Source organism: Pongo pygmaeus, chromosome 13 (genome assembly GCF_028885625.2).
Source record: "Pongo pygmaeus isolate AG05252 chromosome 13, NHGRI_mPonPyg2-v2.0_pri, whole genome shotgun sequence".
NCBI lineage: Eukaryota > Metazoa > Chordata > Mammalia > Primates > Hominidae > Pongo > Pongo pygmaeus.
In genome coordinates this window covers 127,095,566-127,109,800 of record NC_072386.2, presented here as the reverse complement: position 1 = coordinate 127,109,800, position 14,235 = coordinate 127,095,566, and the positions used below count along the sequence as shown (strand labels likewise).

The 14,235-nt window shown below is 65.5% G+C and overlaps 1 protein-coding gene across 2 annotated transcripts in view; it reads right to left on the bottom strand.

Annotated features, from left to right (window-relative positions):
• Window positions 1–1,160: 1,160 nt before the first annotated feature.
• GPSM1 (G protein signaling modulator 1) overlaps window positions 1,161–14,235 on the bottom strand; it is a 31,731-nt gene continuing 18,656 nt past the window's right edge. For both annotated transcript variants that reach the window (XM_054501455.2, XM_054501457.2), the window contains 5 exons: window positions 11,736–11,806; window positions 10,741–10,917; window positions 4,912–5,068; window positions 4,217–4,425; window positions 1,161–2,756 (listed from right to left, as the gene is read on the bottom strand). In XM_054501455.2, coding sequence (XP_054357430.1) covers window positions 2,550–2,756; window positions 4,217–4,425; window positions 4,912–5,068; window positions 10,741–10,917; window positions 11,736–11,806 — 821 coding nt within the window. In that variant the 3' untranslated portion in view covers window positions 1,161–2,549. The remainder of the gene's footprint in view (window positions 2,757–4,216; window positions 4,426–4,911; window positions 5,069–10,740; window positions 10,918–11,735; window positions 11,807–14,235) is intronic.

Here is a 14,235-nt window from a genome sequence, read left to right as displayed (position 1 = left end):
GTAGTTGGGATGTGGACGTTACCATGTCTTTTCGTCTGATGCCAGCACCTCTGGGCCCAGGCTGGCCCTGGAGGGACACCCTTCCCAAGGCTGGCACATTCCTAGAGTAAAGAAGACCTATGGCCACCCCCCGCGTGCCAGAAGCATCCCACCAGCTCCTGCCTGAGGCCCCCTGGACCCTGTCTCCCTCCGCCCTTCCCTCCCCGCAGCCCCACTCCCACAGCCAGGTTTCTGCAAGGGGCTTTGCCATCCTAATCTCCTGCCACTCTGCACCCCCCCCCCCCCCCGCCCACCCAGGACATCCCTGCCTCCCGGGGATGGTTGCTGGCCTGGGCATCCCTCACCACAGCGTGCCTCTCCAAGTAGGTTCCTCGGCCGCACCTGCAGAGGCTGTCCCAGCCAGTAGCGTGGGGGGCACTGCTGCGCTTCCCTGGCTGTGAGCGGTCCTGGGCCCTGCATGGTTACTTGGACCCTGTGTGCATGTACCACCACACACAAGCTGGCTGGGACCCTGGACCTGGAGTACACGTTGATTCTGGTTCCCAAGGCCCCTTCTAGGGTGGAAGAGGCAACGGAGTCAACCAGTACAGAGGCTGTGGCTGCCAACATGGCCAGATGGGCTGTGGCGAGGGGCAGCAGGACTGCCCAGCGCAGCTGTGTGTCCTCTGACGGGGACCCCGTGGGGGTGCCACCCACCACAAGCAGTGCCCAGACAAGCCCCAAGACTGCAGATCTGCCCCGGCTCCTCCACTGTGGCTGTGTCCAGACCCTGAGCCCAGCCGGATCAGACTCCAGGAAGGGACCTCCCTCCCCCGGTTGCTGGGTGGGCGGCAGCAGGCTGGGTCCTCAAGGGGTCGTGGGGCTGACCTGGGGGCTGCTGCTTTGGGGGCTGGCCCCGGCTACGCGAGTGTCAGCTCAGAGCATGCTCTGTTTCCCTAGGGGCTGGGAGCGTGAGGAGGTAGGGGTGCAGGAATCAGTGGTGACAGCAGGCAGCCACCTTACCCCTCTGCGCCCCAGCTCCCCCGTGGTTAAATGCAGTGGGAACTACATCTTTCTGAGGTCTCAGAGGGCCCAGACAGTGGGTATCTGTGGACACTTTGCACAGTGCAGCCTCTTACCCGGGTCAGGCCACCCCCGGGACTAAGCCCATACGAACCACACTCACTTGGCCGACTTTATTTTTCAGGAAAAACAAAAACAGATGTACCTCTTGGGTTGGAAAGGACCCGTTGACAACATGGCACACACATGTGAGCAATAAATACGCACACACATTCAAGTATGCAGGGGGGCGCTACGTCCTGGAGACCCTGTGTTCCGGCACCTGTCCCTGCCCTCGGGTGCGGCCCTGCCCCTCCAGAAGCAGGTCACCTCGCCAGGCCCAGATCTGCCTCTCCATCCTAGCCTGAGAGTGGGGCCTAGAGGCAGCCTCCTAGATGGAACTGCCAGCCCTGGGGGCTGTGGGGCCATGGTAGGGCCCTCAGCGGTCTTGGGAGGTGCCAAGGCTGGGTCTGGACAGGAGGAGGCAACCTCAGGCCCCTGGGGCCCATCTCAGGCTCCAGCAGGCCCTGCCAGTCTCAGGATCCCGAACCCGGTGCCCTGTGAGCCCCCTCCCCATGGAGAGAGCAGTAATGTCATCTCCCCCAGCTGGTGGGAGGAGGGGAGTTCTCATATGGGGGGGTCTGCAGGGTTGAGCTGAGTGAAGCCTACCCAGCTTCCACTGAACGCCCCCCCCCCCACTTGGGTGAGGGTCACAGAGCCTGGTGCTACCTCCCACCGTGATTGGGCACTGTTCTCGCTGCCAGCAAGCGTCCTAGGACCAGGCCCTGCCCTTTTTCCCGGCTTGGGGTTTTGGAATGTCGAAGTTCATGCCTAGCCATTCTCTCTGCTTTAGAGACAGGCCCAGCTCCCGTCGAGGCCCCTGCAGGGCCCTGGGACTCGGCGGGGGGCACCTCAGGGCTGCCCCTGCAGCCTGGTCTGCCATGCCTGGTCTGGGGGGCCTTCTGTGGTTGCTGACCTCCTCTGGCCAGGGAGTGGGGAGACAGGCTTGGAGGAAGCCCTGCCCCGGGACGAAGCCGGAGGGGTGGAGCATGCCTGCCACACGGCCGTCCCAAGACCAGCTCTGGGGGGATAGAACATGGCCCTGTCCTTGGTGGCCCCAAGAGGCGGCTCAGAGACACCTTTGGGGAGGGTGGGGGAGACAGCAGGGTTTCACATTTGGCAGGGCGGGGCAGAACGGGAAGGGCTTGGGGGAGAGGGTGCGAGAGTCTGACAGCACCAGGTCGGGGCCGACATGCCGAAGGCCCTGTCCGGCCTGCGGCAGGGGCAGAAGGGAGGAAGCCGAGGGCCATGGGGGGCCAGCTCGGGTTGGAAGCACGCCCTCCCACCATGGGCAGCTTGGCCTGAGCCTGCCGCCCTGGGTCGGGGAGGCCGTGGGGCTGCATGCCCAATGCCTGTCCTCGGCAATGGCCTCGGGAGGACATGGCTGTGACTGTGAGCCGGGCGTCCAGGAGTGGGGGCAGGGTGGGCCTGGCGGTGGGCACAGGGCCTTAGCTGGCACCAGGCTGGCACTGCTGCTGGGGCTCGGGCGGGCCGCCTGCCCCCTGCTCCGGGCCCCCGGCGAGGTCCACCCGCTGCTCATCCATGCGCTTGGCCTGCACCCTCTGGATGAGGCTGAAGAAGTCTTCGTCCGGCATGGTAGGGCCCCGGGGCAGTACGTCAGGCGGCGGGCAGCGCTGGTCATCGATCCTGGAGGACTGGGTGGACACAGTGCAGTTGGCGGCCTCACCCCCCCCAGCCCCAGTGGTCCGGGGCTGGTCAGCAGCGGCGGTTCCAGAGGCCAGCGTGCACTGTTCACGGGCTTCCCCCTGTCCACCCAGGAAATTGGTTCTGGGGCCTGCCTCGCTCTGGGGTCTTGTGCTGGGAGCCCAGGCCCTGAGCGCAGTCTTCTGGTGACCCCGCCACCAACCCGCAGGAGCCCAGGGCAGGCCCACCCAGGAAAAGCAGGTCCAACGATTCCCACTGGGCATGGATGCGCCAGGCCCAGGAGACAGTGGCTAGGGCGGCATTGGACGCCTGCTCCCCAGATCTGCTGATCCCCAGGGACGGGCATGCGTGGCCATCCCTCTGCCCGGCCCTGGAAACCGGCACAGCCTGGGACTGACCCCGGCAGGCCTGAGGTCTCAGCTTCCAGAGCCCGAAGTGTGGCGCCCCCCAGGGCTCCCTCTTGGGTCAGGTGGCCGACCCCGTGGGCCTCGTCTGCTCCAGTGTGCAGGCCGGGGGGCCAAGGGGGCGTCTGGGCTTCTCTGAAGGGCCTGGAGCAGGAGGGACGGGAGCTGGTGCAGGCATGCGTGCGGACAGGGGACTCTGGGCCTCTTGGGTGGGGCTGGTTTGGAGGTGGCTGGTCGGACGCCTGGCCCCGGGCCGCGGTTTCCTCTCTGCTGTGGGGAGGATGGCAGACCTGGAAATTTGCTGGCTTGGTTCGTGGTGGGCCAAGCAGCCTCCACCCCCAGCCTGTTCCCGAGTCTACGGACCCTGAACCCCTTCCCAGCAGTGGCTGTGCCCCACAGGGATGGCGAGACCCCCAGAGTTTGAGATCCTAGTTGGGACAGCAGTTGGCTCAGCAGTCTCCACTCCAGCCACCCTACCTGGCTCACCCCCACACAGGTGAGGAGGTCATTCCTGGCGTGGCTGCCAGGCTGGAGCCCCAGCCTTGGCTCTGCCCTCGGGCTGGACCCTCCGACCATGCCATCCACTGTGTGGTCCCTGGATGGTCCCTGTTTTTGTCCCGCCAGCCAGCTGGCAGCCCTGGATCCCCCTGCCCTCCCCACTCTGGGGGTGCTATCTGGCCCGTGTTTTCCCTGCTGGGTGTGGAGGGCTGGTGGGGAATCCCTGAGGCCATGAGCTCCAGGACCTGTGACCCCCAGCCCCCACGCCGAGTTCCCGCATGGCAGGGGGGTGGCACAGCCTGGGAGTGTCCTGGGATTGCCAGGGGGGTCTCTGGTGTCTCCAGCAGCCCGGGGTTCCCAGGAGTAGTGCTTCAGGCTCAGACACCCCTGGTCATCTGGTGACACTGGCTGAGTCCCCCAGGAGTCCCTCAAACATGACCTGAGACGGTGGAACCAGCGCCCACCTCACTCCTCAGGACACAAGTTGCCTCCACACAAGTGGATGGCAAAGGGGCCATGAGCCATGCCCGCCCAGGGCCGCAGCCCACCTGGTACTTGATGAGCATGTTGAAGAAGTCGTCCCCTGGCTCCTGGGGCTCGCCATGGCCTCGGAGGTGCCCTGCGTTGCTGTGGGTGATGCGTAGCCCCGGCAGGCTGCCCACGCTGGCCCGCTGGTCGTCCAGCCGGCGGCTCTGGGAGCTGGCGATGAGGTCGAAGAATTCCTCGGTCTGGGGTGAGGCCGTCATCGAGGGCTGGGCTGCGGCGGGGCAGAGGGTGAGGCCTGGGACCCAGTGCGGGGTCAGGCCCGAGGCTCGGGCTGCGGCCACAGTGAGCCCTGACCTCTGACCTCTGAGCCCAGCCCAGCCCAGCCCACTGTGCTCCTGGGGCCATGGCTCCTGGGGGAGTCTCCCCTGACCGACCTAGGCAGCTCTCAGCTGCTCCTCCTGCTGTCCCACGCCCACCTCTGGGGCTTCCAGGGGGTGACAGGAGGAGAACGCCGGTCTCCCACACCCTCCCCGAGACTGCCCCTGCGGCCTGAGTGTGTTCCGGAGAGCGGGCTGATGACACACTTCCCGGGATGCTGCTCTGCGGGGGCTGTGGAGGGCACCCTCAGTGACAGGATGCTCTGCAGCTGGCCTGCTGGTCTGCCCCCGAAAGCTCCTCACTGGAAGCAGGACGGGAGCCCTGGTCCTGGCCCCTGCAGACAAGCCCAAGGGAGGGCCCGGCTGAGGGGGGCACTCACTGATCCTGTCCTCCAGGGTGGGGGCGGCTGTGGCCTCGGCAGCCCCGGTCTGGCCATCGTCCAGGGGACAACGCTGGTCGTCCATGCGGCTGCTCTGGAACTTGGTCAGCAGGTCAAAGAAGCATTCCTCGTCCGAAGACGGGGCCCTCGGGATGCTCTGGGGAGGGAGTGGGGTCACCACAGCCAAAGCTAGCCCCGCAGACCCCCAGATGAGACCGGGGGCTGCTTGCCTGGACCAAACACACTTCTGAGACCCTGGCCAAGATCAGGACTCTCACCTGCCCCCTGTCGGCTACCCCTCCCCCAGGACGTGTCACCCACCCTTGGCACCCGGTTACCCCTCCCCCACGACGTGCCACTCACCCTCAGCGCCCAGTTACCCCTCCCCCAGGATGTGCCACCCACCCTCGGCACCCGGCTACCCCTCCCCCCAGACATGCCACCCAACCTCAGCACCCAGCTACCCCTCCCCCAGGACCTGCCATCCACCCTCGGCACCCGGCTACCCCTCCCCCACGACGTGCCACTCACCCTTAGCACCCAGCTACCCCTCCCCCAGGACGTGCCACTCACCCTCGGCACCCGGCTACCCCTCCCCAGGATGTGCCACTCACCCTCAGCACCCAGCTACCCCTCCCCCAGGACGTGCCACCCACCCTTGGCACCCAGCTATCCCTCCCCCAGGATGTGCCACCCACCCTTGGCACCTGGCTACCCCTCCCCCAGGACGTGCCACCTACCCTCAGCACCCAGCTACCCCTCCCCCAGGACGTGCCACCTACCCTTGGCACCCGCCGACTGCCCCGGACTTCTCCCCTCTCATGGGTGCCACCCCAGTTCAGGCCTCTGTCCGTCACCTGCCCTGGGCCAGCCTCCCCAGCCTCAGCCTGGAACACTCCCCAGACATCCCAGGAAGCCTCCCGTGCTTCCTGTCCCGTTGCCCACCACACCCTGTGTCAGCCCTGCCACGAGCTCCCTGCGTCTGTGCTCCACACAGCCCTCACTGGTGTCTGCTGTGTGAATGAACTCGAAGGAATGAACCCCGCCGTGGGCCTCAGTCCACACACCCAAACAAGGGAGGCTGGAGGGCGTGGTCTCCTGTGGCCCCCCGAGGGGCCCAGCTGAAGCAGGTCCACCCCGTGACCCAGCCTCACAGGGCCTGGTCCGGGCCCCAGGGCTGAAGCGTGGCTGTGATGGTTCCAAGCCCCGTCCACCTCCCGACTGGCGCTGGCACACCCTGCCTGGCCCCAGCCTGTCCATCTCACGGCTGGTGGCCTCTTCCAGGCCTGCAAGTGCTGGGCTCACAGCTGAACAAGTTAACAAGTGATGCAATGTTGGTGGAGATGGCACCTCCTGGGTGCCTGATGCTGCCTGGAATTCCCAATACCTGACCCCCACAGCCCAGGAGACAGCCAGCTGTCTGACAGACAACTGGAATTCCCGACACCTGACCCCCATAGCCCAGGACCAGGGCTCCCGTCCTGCTTCCAGTTTTCTGCTGGAATCAGCCCAGGGCACAGGAGAGTGAGGCTCAGAGACATGTGTGACCTACCCAAGGTCACACTGGAGCAAAAAAGAGCTGGGATTCAGACCCCTGAGCTGAGCCGAGGGCCCTGTAGACAGCCCTGTTTTAGGAGAGACCCCACCTGGCTCTGGCCCCTAGAGTCAGTCCCCAGCTGTCATGGAAACCTCAGGTACCTCCTGTCCCTGAGGCAGACCCGGGGAGGGAGAGTTCTAGCACCCCCTTCTCCCCGCAGGGCTCTCCTCCTGCAGCCTGGCTCAGGGGGCAACACCCCCACTCCCCCAGATTCCCCAGCCAGGAGGGAGGGGAGAATTGGCCCAGGCTGCGGGGAGGGCCACATTCACTTGGGCCAGGGCTCTGGGAGCTGCAGGTCCAGGCAGAGGGTGGCACTGGGGTTGCCAGCCTCTCTGAGTGCCAGTTGGGGGGCCACACAGGTACCTCCCCGGGAGGATGTGGCCTCCTGGTCCAAAAGGGACTTGCTCCCGGGCTATGATGACCTAGGGCACAGCTGCGGGGGGCCTCTGTGTCTGGCTCAAGCTGGGCTCCTCCAGGTGACCTGGGGCCCAGGTGAACCGAGCAAGGCCCCTCCTGGGAAAGGCAGGACCCGTCAGGGACCATGTCCCAGGCCCCATGGCAGAGCCCCTCTCAGGGTCCCATGTCGGGCAGCCCTCCCCTTTCCTGAGGCTGGGGCCAACTGTTGAGGGGCTAATGTGTCCCTCTCATGGGGGGCAGGGGCCCACGACCGCAGGTGCAAAACCATGGCTCACTGCCTGGTACGGGGAGAGGCTCTGGATAGTTTGGGGCCCCTTGAGCCCCTCAGGAGCAGGACCCTGGGCCCCAAGGCCACCTGCCCCTGCATTTATGTCCCAGTAGAACATATCCAGTGGGACTCGGGGTTCCGCCTCCCTGCTCTAACTTCTCCCTTGCCCCAAGCCCTGGCTCCCTCCTTCCCGGAGGTCTCAGAGTCCCTCCTTAAGTCTGACTCTAGTCTCTCTTGCTTTAGCACAAGCCCAGTTTCTCCTGTGGAGGAGGGGAACGCACCCTGACCAAGAACACCCCACCCGGCTTCACAGAAGCCCGTGTGCTCCCTCAGCCTCCACCTGTTAGGACCCCAGGGACCCCAGACTCACGTGGATCACAGGCTCTCTCCACAGCAGCAGGGAGCCACGCTGGGTGCTTGGCCACACAGAGCGCAGGCAGGACACAAGGTGCCCAGGGCCACCACTGCCCTGCCCAAAGTGCCAAGTGCTGCCTCAGGGCTGGGATGCGTGAGGCTTAAATAGGACCCTGGGCAAGGGCTCAGCCCTCCTAGCACCCGCCCCTGCTCACTTGAGCGCATGCACACACACAGGCTCACACACACACACGAGCTCACACACATGCACATGGGCTCACACTAAAACACGGGCACACTCCGTAAACACTCCCCCAGCGAGCGCAGCAGTGAACCTCCCCCTCCCCGTGCCTGTGGGCAGGCACACTGGAGGGCTGTGTGGGCGGACAGCCTGCTGAAGAGCCCTTTTCCCGCTGACACCTGGGCCCCTGGGCCTCCCTCCAGAGCTGGGCCAGGTGGGGAAAGCCACTCCTTTATTCGGCCTGACTACGGAGGCAGGCACAGAGGGCCTGGGCGGGTTGCTGTCCTCATCTGGACTCCTCTGTCCGGGACGGCCCTTCCTGCCCCACAGCCCTCGGTGGCTCCCCAGTGCCCTAGCTCAAGGGCCTCCTGGCCAGCTCAACTCCAGCCTCTGGCTGCTGCCCCTCTGTCTCATTCCCGGATGGACCCACACTCTCTCCAGCCTCTGAGGCCAACCCTGCCCTGCCCGCTACCCTCCACCCCGGAATGAGTTCTCTGGACCCCCAGACCACACCCAGCCACACCGCCTGAGATCCCCAAGCCCCGATTGTGCTGGCTGCAAGGCCTCTGCACTGTCTGGGCACAGGGTGGGGAGGGGAGGGGCCGGTTGGTCAACAACAGCAACGGCGCAGTATTGGTATCAGCTGCACTTTGCAGATGAGGACCCCAACTCAAGAGCTGAAAGCCCTCCCCTGAGGACCCCAGCAGAGGGGGAAGGGGTCCTACCCGGCCACTGACCCCCCAGGGATGTGTCCCCCACCCACCCTCGCTGCAGTCCCCATACAGGCTGCCACCAGGATGCAGATGCAGACAGTCCTTACTCGGAGGTACCCAAGGTTCTGACCTCAGGAAGGCCAGTGGGGTTCAGGTCAGCAGAAAGCCAAGAGGCCCTGCCACGTCCTCACAGATCCTGGGAACCCCGTTTGTCTGGGGCCAGGATCTTGGCTGTCCTGGGCGTCCTGCCCTGCGGTGGCTGCAGAGGCCAGGGGAGCAGGGCCCGCAGCAGGTGAGGGCTCCCTGGGGCACAGGCCAAGGCCTCCAGAGTGCTGGGCCAGGCAGCTGGACACTTGGAACTGTGTCCCCTGGCCCTGCTGGCCCAGACCCAGGGCAGTTTGTTGGGGGGACGTGAAGCCTGGAAGCCCTCAGAGGCTGTGCTTTCCAGAAAGCCATCTGCTCCCGAGGCCGGCTGACTCTGGTCTGTCCCACACATGCTGCCAGCCTCCCGCTCCTTTCTTAGCGGCCCAGATGTGATGGGCAGAGCCAGCTGTGGACAGGGCAGAGCCAGCTGTGGACAGGGCAGGGCCAGCTGTGGACAGGGCAGGGCCAGCTGTGGACAGGACAGGTGTCTGGGTCCCAGTCCTGCTCCTCCCTCCAGGCCCAGAGAGGCTGGGGGGTCACCGAGACCCCAAGGAAGGACTGACTAGGTGCTCCCTGGGTGCCCTTCCCTCTGCACCTCTCCCGTCAGTGGACGGATGGACCTAGCCCAGATGGTTGGGCAGTGCTGGGGCTGAATGAGGGGAGGGGAGGCTGTGCTCTGCTGGTGGGAAGGATGGGCTTGGGCAGCCTTGGGGGGCTGCGAATCCCAGCCTGGCACCCATACCCCTCTGCAGGTTGATGCCCACGGAAGAACAGTTTCAGACTATTTCTAGTGGTTTGGACCCAGCCGTCCTGCTCGGGGGTGCTCCAGGCTGACCTCTGAACCCGGACTCGGCCCGTCTGTGCCCTTGAACACCAACCAGCTCCCCCGTGGCTGGGGTGGCCCTGGCACAGCTGCCACCTGCCAGGCACAGGCCCGGCCTGTCCCCTGTCCCCCCACCGTCCCCGAGTCTGACCACCGGTCTGTCTGTCCCCCGTCCGTCCACCCATACACTTGGCAGTCATTGCAACTGCCCCACCCCTCCCGCCACCTCTGTGTGCCACAGCAATGCGGGGGGCTCCTGGCTAGCCCTGAGGACCCGGGTGGCCCCCAGGCTGCGCTGCTGCTGCTTGCTGGGCTGTAACCCTCTGCTCCACTCGTGACCTTGAGCCCAGGTTGGGTAGGGCAGGGTGGGGCCTCCCAGCCCCTGACCAGGAGGAACCCTGAGTGGACCTAGCCCCTTGCTGTCCCCTCACCAGGGGCTCTGCAGCCATGCACAGGCCACCCAGCTGCATCCTCTCCATGACCCCACTCACCATCGGTCCTGCCCTGGCCCCTGCACCGACAAGGAGCGGCCCCAGCACCTTGGCCCGGCTGGAGCTGCAAGTGCTTCCACACCAGGGCCTGACCATGGGTGGGCTTGGGGGCTTCCCACCCGCTCCTTGGGTGCCCCTCAGGCCCCTCTGCTCAGGGAACCCCGCCAGGTGTCAGAGATCCCAGGATTCCCCCAGGGACTGTGTTGGCCTCGTCCACCTCTCTGGGGCCCTGGTAGGATACACAGGCTTGACCTCACTGGCCAGAGCCTCCAAGAGCTGCCTCAGAAAGGGGCACCCCATCGGGGTATCTGTGCAGCCCGGCTCTCACAGTGAAGGCAGCCAGTCCCTCTCAGGGACATGCTCCTGCGACTAGCGGATGGGTCTGGAGGATCCCGACAAAGGAGGGTGGGGGCTGGAGTCAGAGAGAGAGGCCACCGGAAGGCTGGGAAGAGCCAGCCCCCAACTGGTGAACAAGATGGAAACTGAGGCCCAAAGAGAGGTGGGGCCTTCCATGCAGAAGAGCCCAGCCCAGAGTCCCCAGGAGGCTCCTCGGTGGCCGGGGCCTCTGAGGCCAAGTGCGACCACCATGCTAAACACTCAGCCCTTCCCAGAGCCCCCACCGGGGTCCCAGGACAGCATTGCACCAGGTGCACTGGGGAGGGACCCCTGTCTCCCCGGAGTGCCTGGGCCTGGCCTGGCCCCGTTGGCTGGCAGTGGAGTTGGGGCGCAGTTGCCAAGCTCTCCTCCCTCTCGGCCTGGCTCTGCTGTCAGAGACGCCTACCGTACGCGGCACATGCACCCGGACGTCGGCACTGTCCAGCGGGGAGTGGCTGCCCTCCCGGGGCCTCCTCTCAGCGTCCGGGCCTTCCTGGTACTTCCTGCTCCTCACGGGGAGGGGTAGCGAGTCCCTGCTGGGCCCCCGCCAGTCCCCTGAATGGTGGCTGTCTCCATTCTGCTCCTAGGGAGGGGTAAGGCTGCGCATGGCCTGGGCAATTGTGAACCAATGTCCCCATCCCAGGACCCTGAAGGGAAGGCCAGGCCGCCTGCATTTCATGGACGCACACCATAGGTGCTCAGTACCCAGAGAGGAGGAGAGGACTGGGGCTGTGGGCCCTTGGCTGGGGCCGGGAGAGGCAGGGTGGGGCGTTTGAGGGCCAGTGGGCCCCCCAAATGTCAGCCGGCTTACACCAGCAACGACAGTGACTGTGGGCATCCTTGGGTCTCGTCCCCACAGCAGAACCCTGACGGCCATCCACAACTCTACACAGGCCACACCAGAGGAACCAGAGGCTCAGAGAGGTCAGGCTGCCGGCCCAGGCCACACAGCACCCACTGCCGGCAGGCACAGGGCCAGCCCAGGGCCCTACGCCAGGCAGCCCCCGAATCTGTCTGTGTGGGTTTGCTGAACCCCAGCCAGCATCTGCACCTGCAGCAGCTGTCCCCACTTTGGGTCAGAGTCCGAGAGGGCAGGGAGCAGGCAGGAGTGGGTGTCCCTGTCTGTGGGCTCCCGAGGGTGTGGTGGCATAGCAGCTGGGTGGAGCATGGGGGCCTGAAATGTGAGGACCACGCCTCGCCTGGGGCACAGCTGGCCAGACGCTGAGGGACATGGGTGAGCAGGTGGCAGATGGGCCCACGCAGGGCATCAGGCCGAGGAGGGCACATTTATCTCCCAGCAGACAGGGACTGAGGTGGGTGGCGGTGGCTCTGCCTCATTAACCCCGCTGCCCGTGCTCTGGCAGCGGCTGTGCTGACATCGGTCCCGTGTCCCTGGCTCACCCGCTCCAGGGGGAGTCTCAGCAGGTCCCAGGTCTCCGCGCTCAGCCTCTGCGTCCTCTTGGGTCTGGCCCCTGAAGACAGAGGGACCCGGTCAGCCCAGCACCACCCTGGCACCTCGCATTGGGTGGGCCAGGCCAGAGTCTCTGGGGGGCCAAGGACCAGCCCGGCCATGGCTTTCTGACAGCCAGCCCCCCTTGTGGAGGCGAGTGTCATGTCTGAGTGTCCTCTGCATCTCCCCGACTGCACTGTCAGAGTCAAAGGGGACAGGTGTCGAGACAGGGCGCACCCTGGCTGGGGCCAGGTGGGGTCTGGCTTTGGCTCCCCATGCTGGAAGGGCCTGGCTCTGGACAGGCCTCTCCCCTGCCACATACAGGGCCTCCCCCTGTCAGCTCCTGCTGTTCCCTCTGCCTGGACACCCTTCCTGTGGCCCCTGGCCACCTCTGTGAGGCCACCCAATCCCCCCTCCTGAGGGTGCATCATGCTGTGCCCCAGAGGCAGGTGGGGCAGGCCTCTGGGTCCACTCCCAGCTCACTGCAGGCAGCCCAGGCCAGGCTCGGGGAGGCAAAGGCCTCAGATGAATCCCTCAGACCAGCTCTGCCGTGGGACCTTCCCCGGGCTCCTGTCCATCCCTCCTGGCCCTGGGCTCACCCTACTGGCCATGTCTCCACCCAAGGGACCCCCATCTCCTCTAGCCGCAGTGGGGTGGTGGGGCGCAGCTGCCTGACCCAATACTGGCCAGCTACAGACTCAGCGGAGCCACCAGTGCCTGTCCTGGGCCCCTGGGCAGCCCCACAGCCAGGCCCACCTTCAAGTCTCTGTCCCAACATGGCCCTGGCAGAGACGGGTGTCGCTCAGCCCTGTGGGGCCTGAAAGGATTTGGGAGTTTGGGAGAGTGGGCCCTATCTCAGCCCAGCCGCTCCCTGAGCACTCTCAAGAGCCTGTATCCAGGGCACAACAGACCTGGCAGATCAGAAATGAGGTGGCGAACGGAAAAACAGGATGGAATCTGGGAAGTGGGGAATGTCCTCAACCAGGCAAGAAGCCCTGTGGGAAGGACCTGATGCTGTGGCTGAGAGCCAGGGTCTGCAGGTGCTTCCCTGAGGCAGCGGCAGGACGGACGGGGGCACGGCCGCTGTGGAAAAGGCAGCAGAACGTTCTAGGCAGAGGGGATGACAGCGGAACGAGGCTGACACTGAGGACCCTGTCTCTGCTGTCCCTATGCCTGGCACATCTCCAGGGAGCCTCTTGCAGCTGGCAGGACCCTGGCCCTCCTCCCTGCTCACCCACAGCTCCCACCCCCCTATGCCCACCCTTACCCAGTATTCCTGGGAACCAAGCGTCCCTCCACCCGTGGACACACTGGACACGGGCTGTGCCCAGGAGCCCTGCGCACACCCGGTGTGAGTCCGAGGGCGGGGCCAGAGCCAGCCCTGGCATCAGTGGGCATTCTGAGAATCCAGTCCTGGCACCTCCGGACCAGCAGACTTGGCCCCATTACTACGCCTCGGAGCTCAGTGCCCCCCTTATCAGACTGCGCCGGCAGGGATAGGCCAGGCCGGGCAGTTCCCCTCCGCACTCATCCCCCCGAGGGGCTCAGCTCCTAAAGTGAAGCTGCTTGGTGGCTGCCTGCATCAGGCAGATGTGGGGGGCAGGCCCAGACACCCCCTTACCCCATCCAGGCCCCACTGCATCAGGGGGCACAGCCACCAGGGCTGGGGCACTTGTCAAAGTTAGCAGCACGAATGGCCAGTCAGGGTGCCGGGGCCTCAGGTGCACCTGGACCCCACTGTTAGCCCTGGGTTCTGGGCCCTGCCGGGGAACACAACATCCACAGAGCGAGAGAGCCGGCTCAGGCAGGCAGTCACTCAGTCATTTCAGGCACTGGGTCCCACACACAGCCCGTCCCAGCCTCACCTGCACAGCTGGGTCACTTAGCCAACATCCCCCTGACCCCAGCCTCAGCGGGGCCCTGATTTAAATATGAGCCTGGCCCCAACCATGACGGAGGGAGGAAATGGGCCAGAGTGTCAGCGCCTCTCAGGGTCTCCCTTACAGGTCCACGCTGTGGATGAGAACAGGCCTGGGTCTTGCTGGGGGGCTGCTGTTGGAGCATTGTGCCACCAAATGGAGTCCAAGCCTCCACCCCCAACTGGGAAGGGGGTCCTGCTCCCACCTAGTGAATGGCAGTGATGAGGATGCACTGGGGGCTTCAGACAGCTAAGAAGGCACCTGGTGGACAGCAAGGTGCTACCTATGGGGCAGAGGGGAGCCCCTGGCCCGGCCTGGCTGCTAGCAGCCCCTTCCTGAGTCTGTCCATGTGACCTGTTTAAATGGTGAGCATCCTAAACGCGGCTGGGGGGACGGGGACAGGAGCAGAGGGAGCCGAGGACTTGGGGGCCCAGGCTGGTCCTCTGCCTCCAGCCCGCTGGCCCCAGAGCAGCCCACGGCGAATGCCTAGGGCTTCATGAGAGCTGGGCAGGGATCGGGAACTGGCTGAGTG